The 23,558-nt window shown below is 46.4% G+C and overlaps 1 protein-coding gene across 1 annotated transcript; it reads right to left on the bottom strand.

Moving 5' to 3' along the window:
• Window positions 1-1,753: 1,753 nt before the first annotated feature.
• Window positions 1,754-23,557, bottom strand: HS3ST6 (heparan sulfate-glucosamine 3-sulfotransferase 6). The gene is made up of 2 exons (XM_024212454.3): window positions 23,473-23,557; window positions 1,754-4,677 (listed from the first exon to the last, which is right to left on the bottom strand). The coding sequence occupies exon 2, from the start codon at window positions 4,668-4,670 to the stop codon at window positions 4,059-4,061; it is 612 nt and encodes a 203-aa protein (XP_024068222.1). The 5' UTR covers window positions 4,671-4,677; window positions 23,473-23,557; the 3' UTR covers window positions 1,754-4,058.
• Window position 23,558: the final 1 nt, after the last annotated feature.

The raw sequence follows: 23,558 nt of genomic DNA, 5'->3' as shown, positions 1-23,558 counted from the left end.
GGCTTTAAAAAAGTATGGCCCCCTTTCACAAGGCAGACAGAAACCATCTTTAGACCCGGGGCCCGTGACGTTTTGCATATCAATATGGCTCTGGCTGAATGTAGCCACTCAGCTGAGAAATAGGATCACGATCAGCGTTTCCAGGTTTTCACAGGCACTTGGGAAACTTTAAAGCCCTTCGTGGAGAATAATTTGGTCGAATGTCGTGGCTGAAAACAAAACCTAAACAAGCAAAGTGCAGTCCATCATGTGGCGCTGCCAGCGAAAGTGACAACAGGCTCCAGCGGCTCTGACATCCAACCCCCAGCGGGTTGGCGGAGAGGGCACTTCCATTTCCTTGCACACTTTGGAGGGGGGGCAATTTTACGAGGTGCTGGGTACCTGCTGTTGAGGGCTGAGCACCCTCAGCTCCCCCTGGCTAGAGGGCACTCAGCAGCACCTGGGATCGGGCCTCACTTAACATGAATTTTCAAAGGGGCAGGGGTAGGGCATGAGGGGAGGAGAGAGAGATTCCTCTATGGTTTGTACAAAGCTGGACAAACCCAACTGTACGAAACTGTAGAATTGCTTCACAGAAAAAGCTACGGAAATGGGGGAAGAAGCCATTTTCGTGTAGCCTGAACCTCTTTCTGCTTCAATTCCCTCTTCAGGACCATATCCTCAGCTGGCCTGAAATCACTGTAGTTCCACTGAAATCAATGGAGCTGCTCTGATTTATGCCAGGTGTGAATCTAGCCTTTCGAGCGCCGCAGAAAATTAATCCAGTTTTTGTTTCTTGTTTAACCTAGCACAATGTCTTAACCAGGTACAATGCGGCTACGTTGGCTTTAGAAACTGACAGGAATGTAAAGCAGGGCAAAGACAATGCAAATTAGAAGTCACGTCTATTTCCAAGGGATACCAAAAAACATTCACGTTTCTCTCTCTGTCTCTCAATATATAAATAGCTGAGTTGTTCGTGTTCAACTTGGACCTGACATTGAGTCGCGTCATTTTGTGCATCGTTTGTTGCGGCAGTAAACAGATTAGCCTCCTGTCTGAAACCGACTAACATGCTGACCGTTAGCCATGAGTTTAGAGGCTTTAAGTGCCACCCATACAAAAGAAATGCCACACTGAAGAGGATGAAGAACAAAGAGGAGCCTCTTATTGTAGAAAAAGCAAAGAAGTGGGAGAAGCTTTAACGACTTGTATTGCAAACCAACTAAAAACACCCCATGTAAAATGCCAGATGCAAAATCAATCCGGAGAATGACTGGAACACGAAGGGACGCACTGGGAAGGCCAGAGGCTCTTTGCTTACATTGTATTTGTCTAGGAAAACACTGGCTACCCGAAAGAGTTTAACATTTTTGTTTAACAATGCAGCCGGGATGGTTTGCAACCAATGGCTTGTGACCATTGAAACAACAAGTCAACCCTATGCCATACAGGATAGCCAGCACTGAGACTATGTTGTACTGGAATCAAATGGACCTATCACATAGTACAAAACCGTGCAGGGCCCAGGGGCCCTCCAAAACCATGTAATGAGCTACTTAAAAGACAAACAAGTCACTAATAAGATTATGAAAGGTTAATGAAGTTTTTTTTGCCCCTCTTTAATTATGAGAACACTTGAACTCATTCCACCGGCCTCCGATGACTGCCCTTTGTGGCTGCAAATCTGGAAACCAACTGGTAGGCACTGGGCTAAAGGTCAGACTTTTTTTGCTATATGTTCTTCGGCAAAATTGTTTCGGGGGTGGGAGGGGGGAATTTTTGTCATTACTCTTGGAGGTCTCCAACTTTATCACCTGTGTTACATGTGATGCACAATGCAACCGGATCTGGAATATATTCAGAGCTACTGCTGCTAATTGTTTTTATTCTTTCAGACTATTTTAAATCAGGAAAAATACACCATGCTCTGGAGTCGCTGTTCGACCAGATGTATCATCAAATGCCAGTCACTGCCCAGTCTCAGAAAGGAAATTCGCCTCAATAAAAATCAACATGTGAGATGCAGAGCCAGCTGCAAAATGGGAAAGAGAAAATGATCAAAGTGCCATTCTGAAAACAGGGCCCCAATCCTGCAAGTACTTGAGCATGTGTCTAAGCTTTAAGCACGTGAGTGGTCCCATTCTATTCAATGAGTGTTTTGACTCAGCTGTTAAGGCCCTGATTCAACAAAGCATTTAAGCACCTGCTTAGCTGTAAGCACCTGCTTAGCTTTAAGCTTTAAGTTAAGCAGGTGCTTAACTCCCATTGAGGTCAATTAGATACAAGTACCAATTTAAAGCTGACTATGTGCTTAAGACGATTTTGCTTATTAGGCACAGAATTAATATTTCCTTTTATTTCAAACTTTGCCAATTTACAGTTCTTTTGTCCAACCCTGTCATATGCTACGTGATCACTCACCAAGACAAATAATATTTGGACTGACAAAGTATCAATAATTTTGTATGGTCATGGGGAAAAGAACTGGCAAGCAGATTTTGTGACGTGGCCTTGTAAATTTTTATAGCAATTTTGTAGAGCTGCGACTTTTGTCGCAATTAAGAATGGGAGATTTTTCTACTCTTTTTTTTGTCCAGAGTTGTCAGTATTGTATGTTCCTGAAACCGCACCAGAATAGAATTTTTAATGCAAACAGTTTAGCCAGAAAAGAACTGTGGGTAAGATCCTGGCCAGTTGAAGTCAATGGGACTTTTGCCGTTAACTTCAGAGAGGGCCAAGATTCCACCCTGTGCATTTAAGACACAATTCTGCCCTCACTGAAGTCAATGACAAAAATCCCACTGACTTCTGAGGCAGAATCAAGCCTTTAAATCACAATAAATCACTCACAGACAGTTTGTATTATTTTTGCAGATTCATTGTGTCCTGTTTTTTGCAGATCTGGCAGAAACTATCAAACCAGGTAACTGTTTCTAAGGCTACCGAACGTGACTTAGGTCCAAAATTCATCTCGTCTTTTTTAAAAGGGCTTTTACAAAACTCTAATAAACACAATGCTTTATTTATTGTACATTTTAATGAAAAAGAGCTTTGGGAAGAGGAGGGCATCCATGTCCTCTTGAAGCATGGGAAACTGAAAACCAAACTTGCTGGGTGTAGGCCCAAAAGCTGGAAAGTGAAATTGAGTAGAAACACAAAGGCTCAGGTCCTCAAAGGTATGTGGAAGGGAGTTAGGTGCCTTTGAGGAGCCAGACCAAAATTCACTGGCCCAACTGAGTGAAGCAGTGAAGCGTGCACACACACACACACACACACACACACACACTAGCATAAAAAGTAATAGATAAATAAGATTTTTTTTTAAAACTGGGGCATGCTACTGGCCCCAATAAAGTCAAAATTCCATTGACTCCAATGGGAGGGGCAAGATCAGGCTCCTAACATGTTATTATCATAAGTCACTTGTGTTTTTAATATACCGGGCCAGCGCCTCAGCTGATGTAAACCAACCTAGCTCCTTTGAAGTCAATGGACCTACATTGCGGTACAGCAGCTTCGAACCTGGCTGCAGTTGTTATCTTTAGTGTCCCTTTGCAAGAAAGGCATCCAGGAACTAAACACAGCACTGATGTCTGGGGCCCTCTCCCCTGCTAATTAAAAGGGTCGGGATGGCTGATTGTGAATATTACAGCAGCATTAGGAGGCCAACTCTGATTTGCAAAGCTTTATTGTGAATCTTAGTGCCTTTGTCACTGCACACACACCCACACGCGCGCGCACACGCACACACCATCTGAAAACCATTCTGGTTAATATAGATTAGCAAGATTTATATGGAAGAATATTTAATCTGATCTGGGGTTGGGGGTTTTGTTTGTTTGTTTTTCTTTCTTAAATATTTCTCTGTACTCAGTAAGTGTACATTTCTCTCCAGGAACAGGTCCGTTATAAATTAGAACATGGGAAGTGTCTTCCAAAAGTTTGCCTTGGACACACCTATGCTAGAGTCCCTGGGCAGCTTGGCACACAATGTGCAAAGGGCCCTGTAGGTCTGCTCAGGGGACTAGTTGCCCTCTCCCCACTGTGGCTTAGAAAGCCAATGGCCTGGTGAGATCTCAGTCCCACCCAAAGTCCTGCCCAGTCATCTGATAGAACTTCATGTTGAAGGGTCTATAAAATTCCTGCAGGCGCTGGATCACCTGCCCGTGGATTTTTGGATGAGGCCGCCCTTTGGACTTCCCCAAACAGCGGGGCCGGCTGCTTCCTTCAGGCTTCTTCAGGCAAGGGAAGCCCTTGGTCTCATTGAAATAGAAGTGTTTGTCTGTCACGACTCTCTTGAGACCCAAGAAGTCTTGCACTCGGCCCATCTCCCCAGCTGGGTCACTCACGAGTCTTTCCCCGCTGACAAAGAGGAATTTTGAAAGGGGGAAGTACTGCAACCAGTTATCCAGGTGCTTGGCATAGATGCCGATCCGCACCGCACTCCAGGTGGTGTCGATGAGGCCCGTGCTGACGTTCTTGAAGGCCAGTGCCTGGAAGCTGGGGATGGTGGGGTTTTTGGACAGTGTCTGTGTGTAGTCCGAGATGGCCCTGGTGACTGGGTTCCTCACCACCACAATCAGCTTGGTGTCCCTGGACATGTTGTAAATACGTTTGGGGGCCTCCTTGGTCACAAAGTAACTCGGGGTTTTCTCCATCGTGATCTGCCCCTCTAGAGTCCGCGGCATCAGGTTCCTGTGGAAAGGAAAGGACAACAGTAATGACTCAAGTGGATCTATCCAGCTTTGGCCCATTAACACTTTCAGGGATGGGCACCAGTGTAAGAACGAGCGGATAATATCAAGCCGTCAGCCCCCACATGCCAAGCCCAATGCTCAGGGAAAATCCCTCATCAAAACGCTTTAAAATCCCTTCTTAAGCCCTATTGTGTTGTGCTGCCTACAAGCCATTCCCATCAGGCCCTGACTAGGGTTGTGACTTCAATTTTTTTGCCAGACTCTGTTTCTTTTGTTACCTCCCCTCTCCAACAGACCCCTACTTCATTACTCTGTTTTGTCCACCTGTGGCATGGCTAGACTGTGAGCTGCCTTGGGCAAGGACTGTCCTCGGTACTTGTCTACAGAGTGCTTAGCACAACGGAGTCCTGAGCCTTGTCTGGGGCCGCAGTACAGTCAGACACACCAAGTGCAACCCCATTCACTACAATGGGGTTGCATGGGAGGTAAGTCAGAGCAGGAACTGGCTTTAGTCTGTAACAGTGTGGACAGGAAGCAAAGTACAGTACGACAATCACAGTACTTGTCTTCTCCTGAATTAAGCACACAGGTCAAGGTTCTGATGTCAATGACCTTGGTATAAGATCTGGAGTCACTCTGAGGAGTGACTCCAGAATTACAGGACAGTGACCAATGTGGATGGGTGGCAAGGGATGATTAGTAGAAGACTCTCTTTTCTAACTAGCTGGTGGAACTCCAGAATGGGTCAGCAATGTCCGCGCCTTCCCTTCCGTTTGTACTGCACCTGGCACATTGTGGGCTCTACCAGAAAAAAGTTAAATAATAATAGCGAGCGACGATGTTGACATCTGAGGGCTGTCTGGGCCCTCTCTTGAATGGGTGGCGAGCCAGGTCAAGTTCAGGCTGTCCAATTGTCCACAGCACCAAAGTCACTGTCATTGTTGATACTAATTGGCATCATCGTTGGCATCATCAGCAAAAAAGCCGAGGAAATGGTGGGGGAGACTAAGCTACTCTCTGACCCCCAGAAACAGTGGCCGCAGGTCAGGGTTGGTGGGGACAGCATGGTGTGTGACTCCCGGCCCCTTCACAAGATCTGAATTCTCTTCAAACCTTGAAAATCCAAATGCCCTCTTGGGCTCGTGATAACATTAAAAACCTGGCTGGATTTTAGCCACGTCCCTGACATTAATAGCCATGGGATCTGCACAGACAGAGCGTCCTGCAGAGATTAGAATACACCCCAGTCCCAGGTATGCCTTTAAAGGGCAAACTCATGAATCCGAGACTCTGATCTAACGCCACGTTCTAATCTCAGCTTATGAGATCGCTCTCCTAGAAGCATAATCAAAAAACAGCCCAGATTGTTGCTCCTAGAACTCTAAGAGTTCTCACACCCCCAAAAAGAACCCCTTTTTCCTCCTTTTACCATGCCTTGACACACCAGTTTGTTCATTTTAAACTGCCTGCCAGCTAATGAGACCTGGGATGTGGGGATCCATTTAGACTCTAATGGGCACTTTGTTTTCTGACAGGCTGGACTTGCTCACTTACAGAGACCCATCCAAGATTTCGCTCCCAAAACAAAACAGAATGCTGCATACAATGGTATTGTCAGGAACTGGCCAGCGTGTATGTACATGCCTGCCCCCTGCTGGATGGACTCAGAACTGTTCAGCTTTGTATCATAAACCCAATAGTGCTAACTGGAGCTGGTTGAAAAAATGTCAGTGAAACTTTTCCACTGAAAAATGCCATTGATTCCAAACCAAAAAGTGTGACTAGTCAATAGCCCAGTGGTTAAGGCACTCATCTGATATGGCGGACCCCACAGTTCCAGTCCCCACTCTGCATCATTCAAAGCAGTGACTTTAACCTGGGTTCCAGAGTGGGTAGATATCTTGCTTTGCTGTTTTTGTTTTCTTGTGAAAAAATTCCAAAGGCCTCGGTTTCATTCCGCATCAGAATGAAAACAAATGTCAAAACTGTGAAATTCTTTACAAAATAGTTTCACTGCATTCCAGCCAGCCCCAGGTCGGAGAGGTTCTCTGTCAGCTCAAAGGGTTAGGGTCTGTATCTTTGCATCCGAGTTCGGTCACGGTGGAGTTCCGAGCAACAACGGAGCTCAGCAAGCCTCAAGTCCATGGTGCTCACCTAGCAATGTGATGGATTCGCCATCACTTGCTGGCTCTAAGCCAAGACTGGATGTCTTTCTGCTATGGCTCCAACAGACGTTATGGGCTCAACATAGGTTCTCTAGCCTGTGTGATAAAGGAGGTCAAATTAAACAATTATGATGATCCCGTCTGGCCTTAAAATCCACAAAAGCCCTCGGGGGCCATGGATTGTGTCACTATTACAGAAGAGCTTTCAAAAGAAGCTAGCATCCTCTTTTTTTTTTTCTTTTCTTAAAAGGAAACTCGGAAGCTAGAAATTAAGACAGGTTTAGAAAAATGCTGGGTTTCCTTCAAAGAAACGTGGAAGGACCTTTCCATATAAAGAATTTCTGGATGGAAATGTTCTCTCTAACAGCTCGGGGGGTCACACTGCCACTGGGTATAGCCCCACTGAGTACACCCCCCGTGAATTTGGCCCAGGCTTCTTGAAGAGAAGACCCCAGCTGTGTCGATGATTGATTTCAGACCGACTCCCCCACAAACCCTACTCCTTGTCTGAAGCCAAAGGGGCTGCCCTCTTCCTGAGCTGTCAAGCTCAGTTTGGTGCCGTGTAAGTCTCAGACACGGCGAGCAGGAGAGAAGAATTAATCAGTCTGTCTGCATAAATATCCTAGCAGGCGGATGAGGGCCTGCACTACGTGAGTTACTGGAGCTGCTCTGAGGACCATCAGAGCTGCTTGGAAATAATGAGAGGCTGAAAGTGAGAGGAGAGGAGTGTGGGGAACTGGGTCTTCAAGGACTTACTCTACAGCACAGTCTTTTAACAGACCTGTCTCTACTGCAACATCAAAGAGCGAGAAGCGTTACAGCGCGAACTCTTCACCGACAGGGGTTCGTTGGCCAGGTGTAGCCACATGTTTCGGGCTGCACAGGGAGAAGGAAAAGCTCGGACTGTAACACACTAGTTAGCCCAGTTTGGACAGATTCAACTCTGCTAGGCTGTACTAGGACCCTGAGGGGTCGGGGAAGTGAGATAACTTCCAATGCCGCTGCTTGTTCTCTGGTACAGAAGGGGATGCAGTCGTAAAAAGGGAGCTCTCCTCTCTAGGCCTGAGGCAGGTCCACCACTGGTTCTCTCACGGCAGGACCCAAGTAATGATGAAGTCAGTGGGGGAGCCGGGGAGCCTGCAGCAGCTGGACTGAGGCCACTGGTGTGCAAAAACCCCACGAAAGTCCATTTCCTTGGTGTCAGAGAGAAGAATCTGGCCCCATTTTACTCACTGTCAGCAGCCCAATCAAATTCACTTTACTAAAGAAGAGACTAAGGTACAATCTCCCACCTAACCTTGCCCTATCACAATCCAACCGCCAAAGCATTTTCAGTTCACTTTCTCTCTTACCGGAGATGGTTTCTCTCTCCGATGCACTCCTCAACAAATCCAGTCCCAAGTCTTTTAACACAAAAGCAAACGTCTCTTATTGCTGCGCCAATAAATATTTATAGGGTGTTCAACGGTTTTTTATTCTTCATTTAGTGAGCTGCAGGTTGTAATTGTAAAGGCTTCTTGTTTCTCACCCTTGCGTTTTCAGGATTGGCGTTCCCATCACTGTGACGGATGGAGAACTCCTGGCAATGTTACTGTTTAATCAATAGCTGTTAAGAGGCCAGCTGGGATGCGGTGGGACTTGCCAACAGCACAGTGAACTCCTTCCATTAAAAACCGTTCCGTTCCCAATTTCGCACACAAAAGGGGTGAGCAAAAATGCAAATAAAACGCCAGACTGAGTCCTGCGCATTCCTTTGCTAATTCTCCTGCCACCCACTCCCCTGACCAGCGCTTCCCCCAGGAAGGCAGGAAACGCATGGAATACGCAGGGTTTCATTGGACTTGTCCAGTAAACACTCCAAGATGGTTTTTCGACAACATCAGACCCCGGCCATTGTTTAAAAATTCAAATGTGCTTTTAGCCTATCCTGTCTTCTCTCTGAAATGTGCTGCAGGGGAACTGAAACGTATAGATGATGATAAACAACCCGGGCTAAATAGCTGGTGTGAACTGGTGTAGGAGCTATGCCAATTTACACAGCTGAGAATCTGGTCCTGTTTCTATTTTTCAGGCAGCATGCAAGTTTGGGTGGGAGAGGGGAAAAGTTTTGTTTGTTCTAACACTCAGCTAATGTCATAACAGCGCAATGTGGAGTTACAATTGTAAGGATTAAAAACAAAGCAGAATTTTGGAAGGGATATAAAACTCCTGCTCAGAGCATAAGCCAAACAGGCTTGGGACTCAGGAACCCTGGGTTCAATTCCTGCCTCTGCCACTGGTTTGTTGAGTGACCTTGGGCAAGTTACTTCCATTCCCTGTGCCTCAGTTTCCCCACCTGTAAAATGTGAATAATGATAGCAACCAGGGCTGGATTAACCCATCACTGGGCCCTAGGCAAACATACACTTCTGGGCCCCTCTGCTGGCCAGCTAAGCTCCCATGGTGTGGACATATTTATATTAACCAGCACAGTTGCACTAGTGATCTATTAACCCAAATACATCCGGCTCCCACCACACAGATGTTGCTTAGTTAACCCTCTTTTGTCCAGGTCAGTCAGTGACTGGCTCCTGCTGCGCAGACACTGCCCCACATGTCCCACCCGCTGGGCTCCTTGGGCCAGCTTCCCCATGTGTGCATTCACGGCAGCTCCCTGTACATCTAACAGGTCTCGAAGCTGTCGCTGAGTGGGCAGAGCAGAGGGGTCAGGGGCTGCTGGAAGTGGGACAAGGCCAAGAAGGTCCCCAGTGGGGAGCCCTGGTGCAGGAGCCAGCCCCATGGCAGCAGTGAGGAGCAGCACTGGCTGCCCCACTGGCCATTCAGGTTTGAGCCCGGGGCCCTCCGGGATGACAGGGGGGAGGCCGGGCCAAATCTGAGCAGGTGGCATTGCGCTGGGGCACAGGGGGTCGCAATGCCCCTCGGGTTGGGCCCCTCATGAATGTGGGCCTTAGGTACGTGCCTAGTTTGCCTATGTGTTAATCCAGCTCTGAGAGTGCCCTCCTTTGGGAGGTGTTTTGAGATCGACAGATGGAAAGTGCTGTATGAGAAGCTAGCTGTTGTTACTATATTAACTGACGGGGGGCAGGAAGATACTTTCCCTGGGAGCAGGTTACCCCATAACTGCCTGCTGCAGGGTTTCCTTCACCTTTCTCTGAAACCATTGCTAGAGACAGGATATTGGAGTAGATGGACCCTGGTCTGACAGAGCATGGCAATTCCTCCCCAATGAGAATATCCCCACTGAATGGTATTTTAGCACTCTCTTCCAATATATATTATTACAGTCCAGACTGGCTACCTGTCACCAAAATTTGCTCAATTCCACTTTGGTCTGGATTCACACAATACCAGTTTCCCAGGCCGGGGCAGCTCCAGGCACCAGCGCAGCAAGCGCGTGCCTGGGGCGGCAAGCCACGGGGGGCGGCCTGCCGGTTGGTGTGAGGGCGGCAGTCAGGTAGCCTTCGGCGGGGTGCCTGCAGGAGGTCCACCAGTCCCGCGGTTTTGGCGGCAATTTGGTGCCGGGTACGCCAAAGCCGCGGGACCGGCAGATCACCCGCAGAAACGCCGCCGAATCCGCGTGACCGCGGACCACCCGCAGGCATGCCGCCAAAGGCTGCCTGACTGCCGTGCTTGGGGCGGCAAAAAACATAGAGCCGCCCCTGTTCCCAGGCCCGTCACACTTCTCCAGGGGTCCAAAAGCTGCAGATGTCTAGGACATAGAAGCAGCACGGGGATGGCTGGGTGAACCCAGGTGAAGCGATATCTGGGAACCCATGGGAGCAAATCCCCCTGAGCTTCACGTGACTCTACCCCTTACCCTGCCTAGCTGGGATGTGCTGCAAAATAACCTGCTCCCTACACCTAACCCAACCCTTTGATGACCCCCAAAGTCATCTTCTGTCCACATCAGCTAGACGTGAGGTGTAATGCCAAAGGGGGTGCAGCGAGAGGAAGGAAAGAGATTTGGAAGCACGTAGACTTCCTTACCGTGAACATCAGTCTCTTGTCCCATGCAACGGGGACACTGTCCCAACCACAGGGCTCACAGTCATGATAATTTCATAGCACCAGGCTGTCTCATGCACTAGTGAAGTGATGTTCTCCTAGTAACAAACAATGGGCCAGCCTATGGGGGGATTGCTAAGCCATTCCCTGGCAGGCAGGATACAGATGAACTAAGGAAGACTTAGGGGAGTCTAGCAATAAGGACAAAAGAATCGGAGTGATTTGCTAATAGCAAAGGGCTAGATCCTGAGATCTTACTCCAACAAAATTGAACCGAAGTTTTCCTGCATCAGACCTCAGGATCTGCCCCCAAATTAGCTGACTCCAAGGCTAATTAAGGACTATTATTATTATAATATTTATCATTTATGTCACACTAGCAGCACAATGGCCCCTGTCAGCAATAGGGCCCCGGTGCACTAGCCTCCAGCTAGTCCCTGCTCATCACCCTCAGGGCTGGCCCCAATCTCCCAGAAAGCTCCACACTTTTCCCTCGGTGAATCATGGAATAATAGAAAGGTAAGGCTGGAAGGGACCTCGAGGGATCATCTAGTCCAGCTCCTGGAGTCACCTTCTGACTCCTCCATCACACCTGGCTTCCTGATAGATCGGTGGGAGCACAGTTTTAAAACATCCTGCCTGAACCTGTAATCAAGTGCCCCCCTGCAACTGAGGGTAGCTGCCTCCCTGGTGCACACCACCACCAGAGTCCTCATAGTCCCACTTGCGCCAGTGCTCGTGGCTGCAATGCATGGGATCTGTGCAGGTAAGCGGCTGCGTGGAATTAGGAGTGATTTGGTGCACGAGTGGGAGTGAGGGTCAGAGATTGTGAGTTTGTGTGCACGCGTGGGTGTGCGTTGTTTATGATTTGTGTAGTTTGTAGTTTCCTTTCCAGAGTTGTTTATTCATTGTTAAGATTAGTGCCGGGGTTTTCCCTATCTGCAGCCATTTCATTCTGTACCTAACGCCCCATCTTTGCGGTTTGCACTTGCTGCAGTACTATTGCTGCTCATGCAATTCACTGACATACATAGTTTCTGGTATGCTGCATTGACGCAGCCATCTATCCCCTGATTTTCGGTGTCAGGCTATTCAGAAAAGGACCCCACTTCAGTGGGTAGGTAAGGGGAGACACCGGTGATTAAACACCTACTCTACAAACTTTCAGTGTACCCCCCCCCCCAGCACAACCCTTATTTTCCTTTACAAAGGGCCACAAGCCAAGTGGCCAAGAGAGCTAATGTGTTCGCCTTTCATCCCATAGGAATTAAGGTCAGACCCACTTTAGAGCAGAACTGACAAGAGGGTTCCCAAGTGGGGGGGTTACATCCTAGAACCACCCCATAACTCAGCAAGCTCTGTGACCAAGGAAGCAAGGTGCCTTGCTGTTCATGACAAAGCTGTGGGGGGGAATTAAAAGCACCTGTCCCCATGACACCTGGATTCACTCCGCGCCCTGAGTTTCAGAAGCACTGAAATTCAGTGTATTTCCCCTTACGCATATTCATACATTAAAACCATTGATTGGGCCAGGTATTGCAAATCAGCCTTGCTCCACTGAAGTCAACCCACTGTAACTTGCACCCATTTACACTAGAGGAGGATCTGACCCATATTTTTTCAGAATGAGTTCAGCGCTGGAGAAAGATGCCACTTTAACTGGCCTGGAGCCTGAAGTCAGTGAGCTGCATCCACAGAACCGGCATCAGCACAGCAAGCTTTCTCTGTACCCTGAGCCTGATCCTCCTCTCGCTTCGACGGGCAGTCATTGGGAGAGACTCCACTGAAGTCAATGGAGTGACACAGGGTAAGTGAGAGGAGAAAGAGACCCTTACGCCAAACTTTTCCCCTGCGTGACTCCACTGCATGGGCGAGGGCATTCCCTACACAATGGCATACTCCGCACAGCGTGACCTCATATGCACCGTATTGTGCGAGGTCATGCCACGTGGAAGATGCCATTTTGCTCTACAAAGTGGCATCCTACACCCGGGGTGACCTTTCACGTAGGGTGAGTGCAAGTTCACGCTGTGCAGAGGAGGCCATTTTGTAAAATGGTGTCCTCTGTACACTTGGGATTGCCACGACCGCATCCACTGCTGGCACAACCCCACGTGGGGCCACAACCCGTAGTTTGGGAACTGCTGCCTTAGACCCTTAATTCTGCTCTGGAGACACCATTTTTAGACAGAGACGGCAGTTCAGTCCCTGGCCTCTTTACTGAATAAGGCTAGCCAAAAACATTTCTGTCAGAAAATGGAGTTTTGTTGAAATCTAAATTATCCAGGGGGGGGAGATAAATTTGGGGAGGATTTTCTGTCAGGTGAAATGAAATGAAATGTTTTGTTCCAGATGAATAATCATCTCTGCATCTCTGAGGGGCTGCAGTGCCTCATGAGAACTGTAGTTCCAGCTCCCTCCTGCTCCCATTCTCCTCTATCAGTCAAGTTCCCCAGGCAGACTACACCTCCCATGATGCACAGCAGTCCCTCTCTGTGGCTGAGCTGCCACAGGGCCTCCTAGGGGCCCCACAATGCACCGCAGTGGCTGAAGGACAGGGAGAGTAATGTCAACATTTCATAAACCGATAAACTGAAACGAAACATTTCAACTTTTCCAAACAGAATTTTACTGGACCTTTCTGCTCCGTGAAAAGTTTCACTATTTTGACTTTTTGCCCAGATTCAGGACAAAACTAAGTATCAAAATATTGGAGTTTCGACGGGATGGAAATTTTGACTTCCAATCAACTTTACTGCTGAACCTGCCCAATTAGTGTTATTTAGAGGCGGTGGCTTTTGTGTCGTCTACTCCCCAAATTAAAGTACCTTAAAGCGAATGAAATCTTCTACACAGCTTAAAAAGCAACATGGAAATAAAGAGAAGTGATTCAATTTCTATGGTGCATTAGCAGCCAGTATCCAAAAGGTAACCTTTACCAACAGCTGTTCTGTGAGACATACATTGTCAGCAGATCCGCCTCAAAAACGTCTTCGCCTCTCAAGTGAACAAACCGGAAAGATTATGAAGTGGGTAATCAAATAAAGGAACGAAGCTACGGAATGAGAACGTCTGAGCAATCAGAACATATTGTTTTTTAAAAAAATATGACTCCGACCGCTCCATCCGTAGCTTTGCTAGGCAGGGAGCTCATCTGAAATGATCTGCCAGCCACTGAAGTGGATCTGTGAGCAGTGCATTTATGAGGGGCAGTTCCTAGCTACGTTCAGCAATTGTTCTCTTTACCTTCCCTTATTTTGAGGAGTTGCTGTTTGTGTCAGGGCTGCAGCCTGTTATTCTGCAGGATCCTTTTCTATTTAGGCTTGGAAGGATTCGATTTTTGTCGGTAAATGTCTGTGAACATCGATTTCACCAAACACACAACAACTGACAGAAAAATATTTCCATCAGTAATAATAAAAAACTACACATAAGCAAATTGAGAAAAGTGCTGCATGAGAACTTAGAGTTTGATTTAAGGATATTTACTTTGTATATTTTGACATGTGATGTTGACAATGGTTACAAGGTGATTTAATAGTTATAATCCTTTTTGAATGTCAGTGTCTACTATCATTAAATAACTGTCTGACACACACACCCCCAGTGTTGACCCCCCCCCCAATTTCTCACAACTGTGAAAATTATTTTAAATTTGATCACTTTAGATAAAAATAAAAAATGCTTAAAAATAAACATTGATATTAAGAACATAAGAATGGCCATACTGGGTCAGACCAAAGGTCCATCTAGCCCAGTATCCTGTCTTCCGACAGTGACCAATGCCAGGTGCTTCAGAGGGAATGAACAGAACAGGGAATCATCAAGTGGCTAATCGTGCACCTGGAACAGTGGATTCCAAATCTTAAAATACCAGATGGCGTTATCGATCTGAACTGTTTGCAGATAATCCTGTCTGCCCAACTATGTTAATAGAGATATTCTGTGAACAAGTACAGATAACAACAGAGCCATAAAAATCCAGGTCTTACCAAAGATTATTCCTGAACAGAAAAAAGGCCAAATTGGAAGTGTGTGTGTATATTTTTATTACAATAATGCCTGGACACCCTGACCAAGTGCTGAGTCCTACTGTGCTAGACCTAGTGAGAGACTGTAAACTCTGCAGGGTATGTACTATCTACATAAATACGGACAGTGGGAAGGCACCCAGGCTCAGAAAGGTGAAGAGACTTGCCCAAGGTTGCACAGCAAGTCAGTAGCAGAGTTGAGCTCAAACCCAGATCAACTGATTCCTTATCCAGTGCCCAATCCACTAGATTATATTGTCTCTCAATACCTTGCTTGTTTGGGCAGCTCTGTAATGCAATTCCTTAAATTCCTCCCTTGTTTGAAGTCAGCCAAACATTGCATGGCTTCCACTACACATGCTCCCCGTAGCACAGGGGATTTCCATTGGGAATGGATTTGCTTTTGCTTGGACAAATTATTTAACCTGAACCTCTTTTGCTTTAGCCTCCATCGTATTGGTTCGAGCCAGAAGGAAAGTACATTCCAACCAACTTCTAAAAAACTGCTGACCTGGTGCTTTCTTGGGCTGAAGCCAGGAAGCGGAAGAGGAAATGGCAGCACAAGCCTGGGGGCATTTGCTAATCGTGAGTTATGGCTTTCAAGGAGTAATACAAATATGTTTGATGACTTTATGGCAGCAGTTTGATTTTGATCCAGCATCTTGTGTTACATTTGCTAAATGCAATATATGCGACGCTTTGATGTTTGGTGGTTTGGAGACACGCTTAGGAAGTTACGCTGGGGGGTCAAATGAAATGTTTTGTTATGACAAAATCTAAAATGTTTCTTTTGGGCTTTATCCATTTTTAAACATTTTCTTGGGGGGGGGGGGGAGATTTTAATAACCTTAAAAGAAATTTGCAAACAAAAAGTCATTTTGAACCAAAAATTGAAACATTTCATTTTGAAAATGTCAAAAATTAACATTTCAATTTTTTTTTCAGATTTTTTTTACGTTCAGCAAAATCAACACAAATTTGTGAAACCTTTTGGTTTTGCTAAATCTGTGTTTCTTGCTGAAAAAAAGTTTCAGCCAAAAAGTTTCACCTGGCTGTTGTACACAGCAGTTTATTAGCTCAGACTGACGTATTTCCTGGCCTACGGCGCTCCCAACCAAACGGCTTCAGCCTGGAAACACTTAAGCACATGAGTATCTTTACTCACATCTGTAATTCAACACAGTCCTCAAACTGTCCTCATTAGCTCATGCCTTTAGCTCTGGAGGGCCCTGGTTCCATCCCAGGATTCTTGGGTTTTACTCCTGGCCGCACAGGTAAATCACTTACCTGTTCTGTGCATCAGTTCCCCATCTGTGAGATGGTGATGATAAGAATTCCTCTCCCTCACAGCAGCTGTGGAGCTGGATTAATTTGTGCTTTTAAAGCACTTTGAATTCTTCCAATGGAAAACATTATAGAAGTGCAAAGTATTATCAATATTAACCAAATGTAGAAAGCGACGCTACCTGATGCTCAGCCTGTTCCAGAATTAGGGGAGAAGTTTCCTCTCTGATCTACAGCAAAAATGGATCCCAATTCCTGACTGCCAATTTGGCTCCTGTTCTGTCTGCAGATTGAGAAACTGCCATCAAGAAGAATTGAAACCCTACGTGTGGGGAAATGTGCACTAGAGATCTGCTTTTCTCTCACAGCTCATCTGAGTACACCACAAGGAAATTAAGTAACTCGCCCCAGGCCCCAGAGCAATTCAGTGGCTTGGTCTGAATTACTTCCCCCTGCCTCCGAACACTTTGATCTAACCACTAGGCCACAGCGTCTCCAAACAGTAACATTACATTAGCACTAATGCAGATGGCTCTGATGAACGCTCATCACTGGCCTGCGAGCTAGCTATGCATACACACTCTCTACCATTAGCTCATTCAGCACTGAGCTTTGAAACAGATTTTTTAATTTCTAAGATAAGATCCATTTTGTTTAAATTAAAAAAAAAATACAACCATCCTTTGGCTTTGAAAATTGCCATAAGGCATGGGTTTTAATAATGCATAAGCCAGCGGAGAAATAAGTGAGCACTTTTGCAGCCAAATGTAATATTTTTTAAAACAATCTCGCACACTGGGGTTTCCTGATGCATTAGCAAAATAGGGAAAAGTTCACTTTGGAATTTCTTTTCTACCCAGCTTATTTCCATAAGCAAGCACAACGTTTTGGCTCTGAGATGCCTCAAGGAAAAAAATATATATTATGTCCAACGGCAACTTTGTTAAAGAGAAAGGATCCTATGTAACCACTATAGGAAATATACCATTAGTACTCATTGCAAAGCAGTCATGATCCTGAATTCTAAGGAAGTATTTGTTATTCACAAATATTTACACCATAGCTCTTACGCAAACAAATTTCAGCCCCTGGGGTCGATCCCAAGCTGTTCACTTCTACTATTTGTTGTTCGTGGTATGCGATTGGTCCCCTAAAGTCACATGATATTGTTTCTGCTTCACGATGAAATAAACGTTTTTTGAGGATGAGAATGGTGTCTAAGCAATGCTGAATAATGCACTTTTTGGGACACATTTTTGGACCAATAAATGTTGGGGCTAAAAAATGCGAAATTTATTTACAAACCCATAAGAAAAAGACACTGCAAACGTAGAAAACAAAGTGACAATTTGGCTAGGATGCAGCTAGATATGTTGGGTATTTCTATGCTTCCCGTCACCACAGTATCTGAGCACCTCTTGATGTTTCATGTATTTATCCCCACAACACCCCTGCAAGGAAGACCAGTGCTTTTATCCCCATTGTACAGATGGGGAACTGACGTACAGAGAGGTTAAGTGACTTCCCCACATAAGAAGCCTGTGACAGAGCAGGGAATTGAACCTGAATCTGTCTTCCACGTCCCAAGCTAGCTCACTAACCATGGGAACATCCTTCCTGCCTAATCCCTCATGCCAAAATTGCCATTAATCTTCAGTGATTATAAACTCTGGAAAGACGTCTCCTGCGGCAGCACAGATCCCGATAACATCCCACTGAGGCATCAGTTCTGTGTTTACTCCGTAGGACGAGTACTACATCGGGTCACCACCACTGCTGGCTAGCACGTCTCAATGGCTGAAATTCTCCAGAGTGGAGCCGGTAGAAAGTGTTCCAATGGAATGTTTTTCCATCAGAAACTGCCAATTTGTCCAACTAGAAATATTACACGCGAACACGTCAATTTCAATAAAATTTTGTTCTAAAAAACGCTCAAAATTTTTAGATTAGGTCCTTCTGAGAACGGAACATTTTGGTTTTTTCTCCAAACTGACTTTGCATTTTGAAATCTATTTAATTTTTCATGATTCTACATGATAATTTTTAAATGATTAAACCCTAATTGAAAAATACAAACAGGAAAGAGGAAAATAAAAAAAATAAAAAATATATTTAAAAGTCTAAATGAAAATGAAATGTTGATTGAGCCTCAATGATTTTTCTTTCAGGGAATTTTGTTTTGCAGGAAATTTTGACTTTTTGTTCCAATTTGCAATTAAAAAAAAATTTGAAATGTCAAAATTTCCCATGGAATGAAAATTCCACGTTTCAATCAGATCTACTCCACAAATTTCCTCCTGGATTTTCAAAGGGAGGCGTAATGATGGATGCTCACTGAGGGTATTTGGAAAGGATCAGACCAACCCTGCAACACCAGACGTGCACCTTTATGCTTTTTAAATTCAGTTTACGGCAGCCATTTTTACACTGCATGATTGAAAACAAGCTCGGCCACGTGCCCTAGCCTGGGGAATTTTTTTTAAACCAAGGCTTAGCTTCTCTTTGATGAGTTTCCTAACAGAGTATTGTTCTTTTTTATGCTCAGCAACTGCACGGACATATGAAATTAACAAATCCAGACTAGTGTTAAACTTCTATAAAGTAAAGATGACTCCAGCCAATGCAGTCACAGATCACGGAGGACTCACGTCAAAGCAGGTTCAGGTCATTTTGATTAATATTGCAGTAGCAACCCAAAAGGGCTACCCGCCATACACTCACATACGAAGAGACAGTCCCTGGCCCATAAAGCTTCCCATCTAAACAAGAGATGAAAGGTGGGAGAGGAAAGACACAACACACAGAAGCAGAGCCATCAGTGTGACGATTGGCACATGCCTTGTGAGTTCATTTTTTCATTCCGACCCCTCAGAAAAGGGCAGCTGGGAATGGTTCCGACATATGTCCCCACCAACAAAGATTTGGTTGGTTAATCGACATGCAAAACCGCCCAATGCAAACATGGAGAAACAAGGAAATGGCCTGTCGAGGAAACCACCCTGAACGTACCTAGACCCACACATCACACTAACTCCCCGTGCTAACAGAGTCCTCACTGCAGAATCTCTTCCACTTCCAACAAATACAGAAACACAATGCAGTCGCCAGACTCGGCGCTCATCCGGAGCTCTCGGCCATGCCTAGACAAGCCCTAATCGCACCAGGCGGTTTCTTCAGGACTACACCTAGCAGTGGGGAAAGTATTAAGGGGAGACCCCTATGAGTTGACTGAGAAGTGGTCAGAGACTTCCAATCTCCTCCAATTCCAACTCCTGTCTTAGGGCCAGACTATGAGCCCTCCAACCCCCACCGGCGGGCAGATATTCACATGGGGAATCCCACTTGTTTCATGGAGAGTAGCTGCCCACCAACGGAAGATGGGGTGACAATCCAGCTCAGTCAGTTAAGCCACTGAGGCCTTCAGAGCTCGGACAGGTATGTGGTAGAACAAGCCCCAGCAAGCTGAAACAGGGAGCCTGGTGCATGAAACTGAGTTTTATAGGAATATAAATTGATCCCACGGCTTGGCAACCTTTGCCAGGTTCAGAAGAAGTGCCTCAGCCAACTGTGTGTGTACATCCCGGGCTGAAGAAGCTTGGCCTTAGCCAATAGTTCTGTATCCTGCAGACAAACGGCGAGCCGTCTAGTGTCACCGCCCATCTATTTTTAGCAGCCAAGGAAAAGAGGCGAGAGTGGAACTGCTGAGTTAAAAGTACCTCCCAGCCTCTCCCCATCTGGAGCGTTGGAGAAGGGACTGGTGCCCAAACGCTGGGCAAGTCCCCACGGGGCCCACAGCAATGTTATTTAGTGTGAGATTGGCCTTTCCAAATGCAACACCAGGGTTTTCCTCACTAAATATATTAAACAGCATCACATTCAATTAGGTTGGAATGAAGGAAAAAGGATGAATAAAAGCCAGGTTTCCAGAAGTTTAACTGCTACGTTTTCTTAGCTAGTCCTGCCACCTGTACGTGTAGTACATTAGGATTTTCTCCTGCAGACCGAGGCTTCTTAGACTGCAAAGCTGGCACTCTCAATCGGAATGGATGCATACGTGTCTGCAGCTACCAGACCAAAAGACGGCCAAATAATCAACATAATTCATCACTGCCCCAGGCTTCCAGTTGGGCTGGGAGATCAATAACTATTAGTATTACTTATTGTTTGTATTACCATAGGGTCTAGGCATCCCAGTCACGGACCAGGACCCCACAGTGCTAGGAACTGTACAGACATCGAATAAAAAGATAGTCCCTGCCCCAAACCGCTTACAATCTAAGCATAAGACAAGAGACAGAGAGATGGAGACAGACAGACAGACAGACAGGGGAGCACCAGGGAACGATGAGACAATATTAGTTGGCATGACAGGCTGTTGAGATTGACACCCGTGTAACTGAGAAAGGATTTCACCCCTTGTATTTAGCGGCAGGCTTACATTTGTTCCAAGCATCTCTCTCTAACTCAATCTAAAGGGCGAAAGAGGGCTGAGGAAAGTTCCTACATTGCACTGGGCAAACTCACCACCTCCGTGATAGGTGGAGCATACATGTAGCCCAGGAACTGTATGAGAGGATCACCCTGAGGATGGGTATAAATGTGTTACTGCCAGCTACAGAAGGGGGCATTATCAAACCCAGGGTTAAGCCATGAGATTGCCAGTGATCTGCTGCAGAGAGAAGGGGAACAAGGCAGAGTCCAAGAGTTGCAGGCACGGTGTGGAAAGCTGGATAACTAATCTGACAGGCCTGTTCCAGATGGGGGGTTGAAAGGCTAGAGAACAGTTAGGGAGGAGATGGGACCACAGTCCTGCCCCAACTCTGCACTGACCTAACACAGATTATTATTGGTCTGAAAGTACCGAGGTGCACCAGGCTGAATCATCCTAAGGGATGATGTGGGGTTGTCCCTTTCTGGGGATGCAATCCAGACCAGTGAGGGGTTGTGTCCTGCCTGCCCTGTAACCCTGGCTGCCTGCAGGGCTTTGCTGTTGTGGCTCACAGCCAGGACACCAGACAAGTGGTAAGCCGCTCTGGGTCGGCGTTCTGATTGCAGCAGCCTGTTTGTTACACCCCAGCCACATGCTGCTCTCCACCAGCCTTAGTTACCACCAACCAAATAACCCCATGTACTCCCAGCCCCAAATTTCCCCAAAACCGTGTGTTCTACTACATCCAGCCCTTCCCTGCACCTTTCAGAGGAATAATGAGGTTTGTTTGCTCCTTTAAAGAGCCAATACCCAGCAGCTTGCCACATGAACTGGAGTTAACAACCACTTCAATTCAAACACAGCACTGGGTTGGTTTAGATTTATTAACAGCAGGACATAGGTTAAGTGATGCCAAGTAAAAGAAATAAAAGTGGAAAAGGTTACAAGCAACAAGTGAAAAATACCCATCTAAAGGTCTGAAACTTAATCTAGTAAGCAACAGCCTTTGTTTAAGATGATCTCTCACCAACCACTCTGCCCAGCATGGCTGACTTGCTCTTAGTCAGGACCTTTCACAGAACCACAGGCTGCTGGTTCCCCTTGTCCTATCCTAGGTGAAAGATAGGGTTCTTTGCCCCTTTCTTTTATAGTCCACTGAATCTCAGCAAAGGATTCCTCTGAAGCTTACCCACCCAAATAAAGTTCATTCAAGCTGTGAGTCTGGTGGGGAAAGAAGTTCCATGCAGGTTTCTTCCGCTGCTGGTGTTTGCTAAAATGCAAGTTGAGTTGTTCCTGTCCTCTCCAATGCAAATGAATGGCCACTTGACGTGTGATTGCTAATTGACTCTGATGACACCTGGCTGGAGGCGTTGGCCTGTCCTTTATCCGGGAGAAACCTGTTTACCCATTCCCTGGACTTGTCTGATAAACACACGTTAGTTCTACATTTCCTTCATATTTGTATGGTCCCTGGGGTGTTTATCAGACACACATCACACAAGAATATTAATGATCTGGGTGTTGTTAGTTTTCTAATGATACCTTACACGACATGTATCGGATACAGTTTATGACATTAATAAATTGAGATACTCTGAACTGGCCAGCTGAAACTCACTACCAGACGCCAGTTAGCCCTGTGCCCTCTCCCACTGGGATGTTGCTAGGGTCCCCTGCACACTAACCCATGATTCTGTGTCCCCTGATGGATAGCAAGAACCCATCAAACAAGAGGGTATCACACAGCTAAATGTTACTGACAAAGAGCTCACTTTCTGGGATGAATTTTCCACCGGATATTCATCCGTGCTAAAACCTGTGCAAAGTTTGGGGGATTCGGAATATTTCTCCCAATGTCTGGTGGGAATGACAAATTCCACCCCCGCCCCCAGGACAGAGCACAGCACACCCCGTGCCCCATATCCCCAAAGCAATTCCTTTGCTCTGCCTGGGAAGCTAGCCCACGGTCTAGGGGCCCTCGCAGTTAGAAGAGGTTGTGCTTTCTCAATGCTAGCTCTCCACCCAGCAGAGCTGGGTACTTGGGAAGAGGATGGGAGGTTGGGGGGTTCTGAATGAAGGAAAGAACATTTTATTAAAAGCATTCATGAGGTTATTCCTCACACACTCCCATGGAACGCCATGTGAGAGCGATTGTGGCTTTTTATCGGGCCAGCATTTACAGTGCCGGCTATTCATTCCCGGCTTTGCTGCCACTCTGAAGTAACTGGCAGAGCACATGCAGTTTCCATACGTTTGGAGTGCTGGAGCGCAGCTGGTATGAGGGTCTAGCATGCTCCTGTTCCAGCTTGGCACAAGAGAGCTGCTTTCAGATATCAAGTTTTCCTGCATGCCTGCAAGCGGGGAGCTCCGAAAGAGGAAGAGATTGGGTTGCTTCCCAAGCCTTTTTAATACTCCCCCTCCCTAAATTAACTTTGTGTTTGTACCCTTGTTTGGGGAATGTTTGACTTTGGCCTCAGTTTACAGAGACCTATATGCAGCAGCATGCGGTGTAGAAAGGCGCTGGTTGTTCTCGTTCGGCCATCCTGCTGCCTCTCAAGAGAATCTTTCCAATGTATCTCAGAGCTAAGCCTTAGGTGCCACTTTTCAGCTATGCAGGAGCTCCCTAAGGAGACCCAGCTCCGCTTACAGTTTAGCAAAGCCACCTCTGTGTGGAGAAGGGTCCCTGGCTATCCCTTCCTGCAGTGTAAAGCCAGGCACCGCCAGTTGGGCACAGGGTGATTGCGTGAATGTGCCACGCAGTCTCAGTACTAAGGGAGTTAGCTACATACTGGGGGGTGGGGGGAGAGAAGAGGGGGAAGACTCTCTCGACCCAAACGTCTGATCTGCATGCAGGGATGTTAGGAACGAGACGTAGCTACCTGATCCAGCATGCTGACTCTGATCAGGGGATCTGAGTTCCACTCGCCTACGTTTTCACAGCACCTGTCCACCCCGTCTGCTTCCT

Source organism: Terrapene carolina, unplaced genomic scaffold (assembly GCF_002925995.2).
Source record: "Terrapene carolina triunguis isolate 2854851 unplaced genomic scaffold, T_m_triunguis-2.0 Scaffold93, whole genome shotgun sequence".
Lineage (NCBI taxonomy): Eukaryota > Metazoa > Chordata > Testudines > Emydidae > Terrapene > Terrapene triunguis.
The sequence above is the reverse complement of the archived record's forward strand: the minus strand, read 5'-3'. Positions and strand labels throughout refer to the sequence as shown.

Bases quoted from the DNA above. Each gene is read 5' to 3' on its own strand.
- HS3ST6 (XM_024212454.3), bottom strand. From the start codon at position 4,670: ATGCCGCGGACTCTAGAGGGGCAGATCACGATGGAGAAAACCCCGAGT.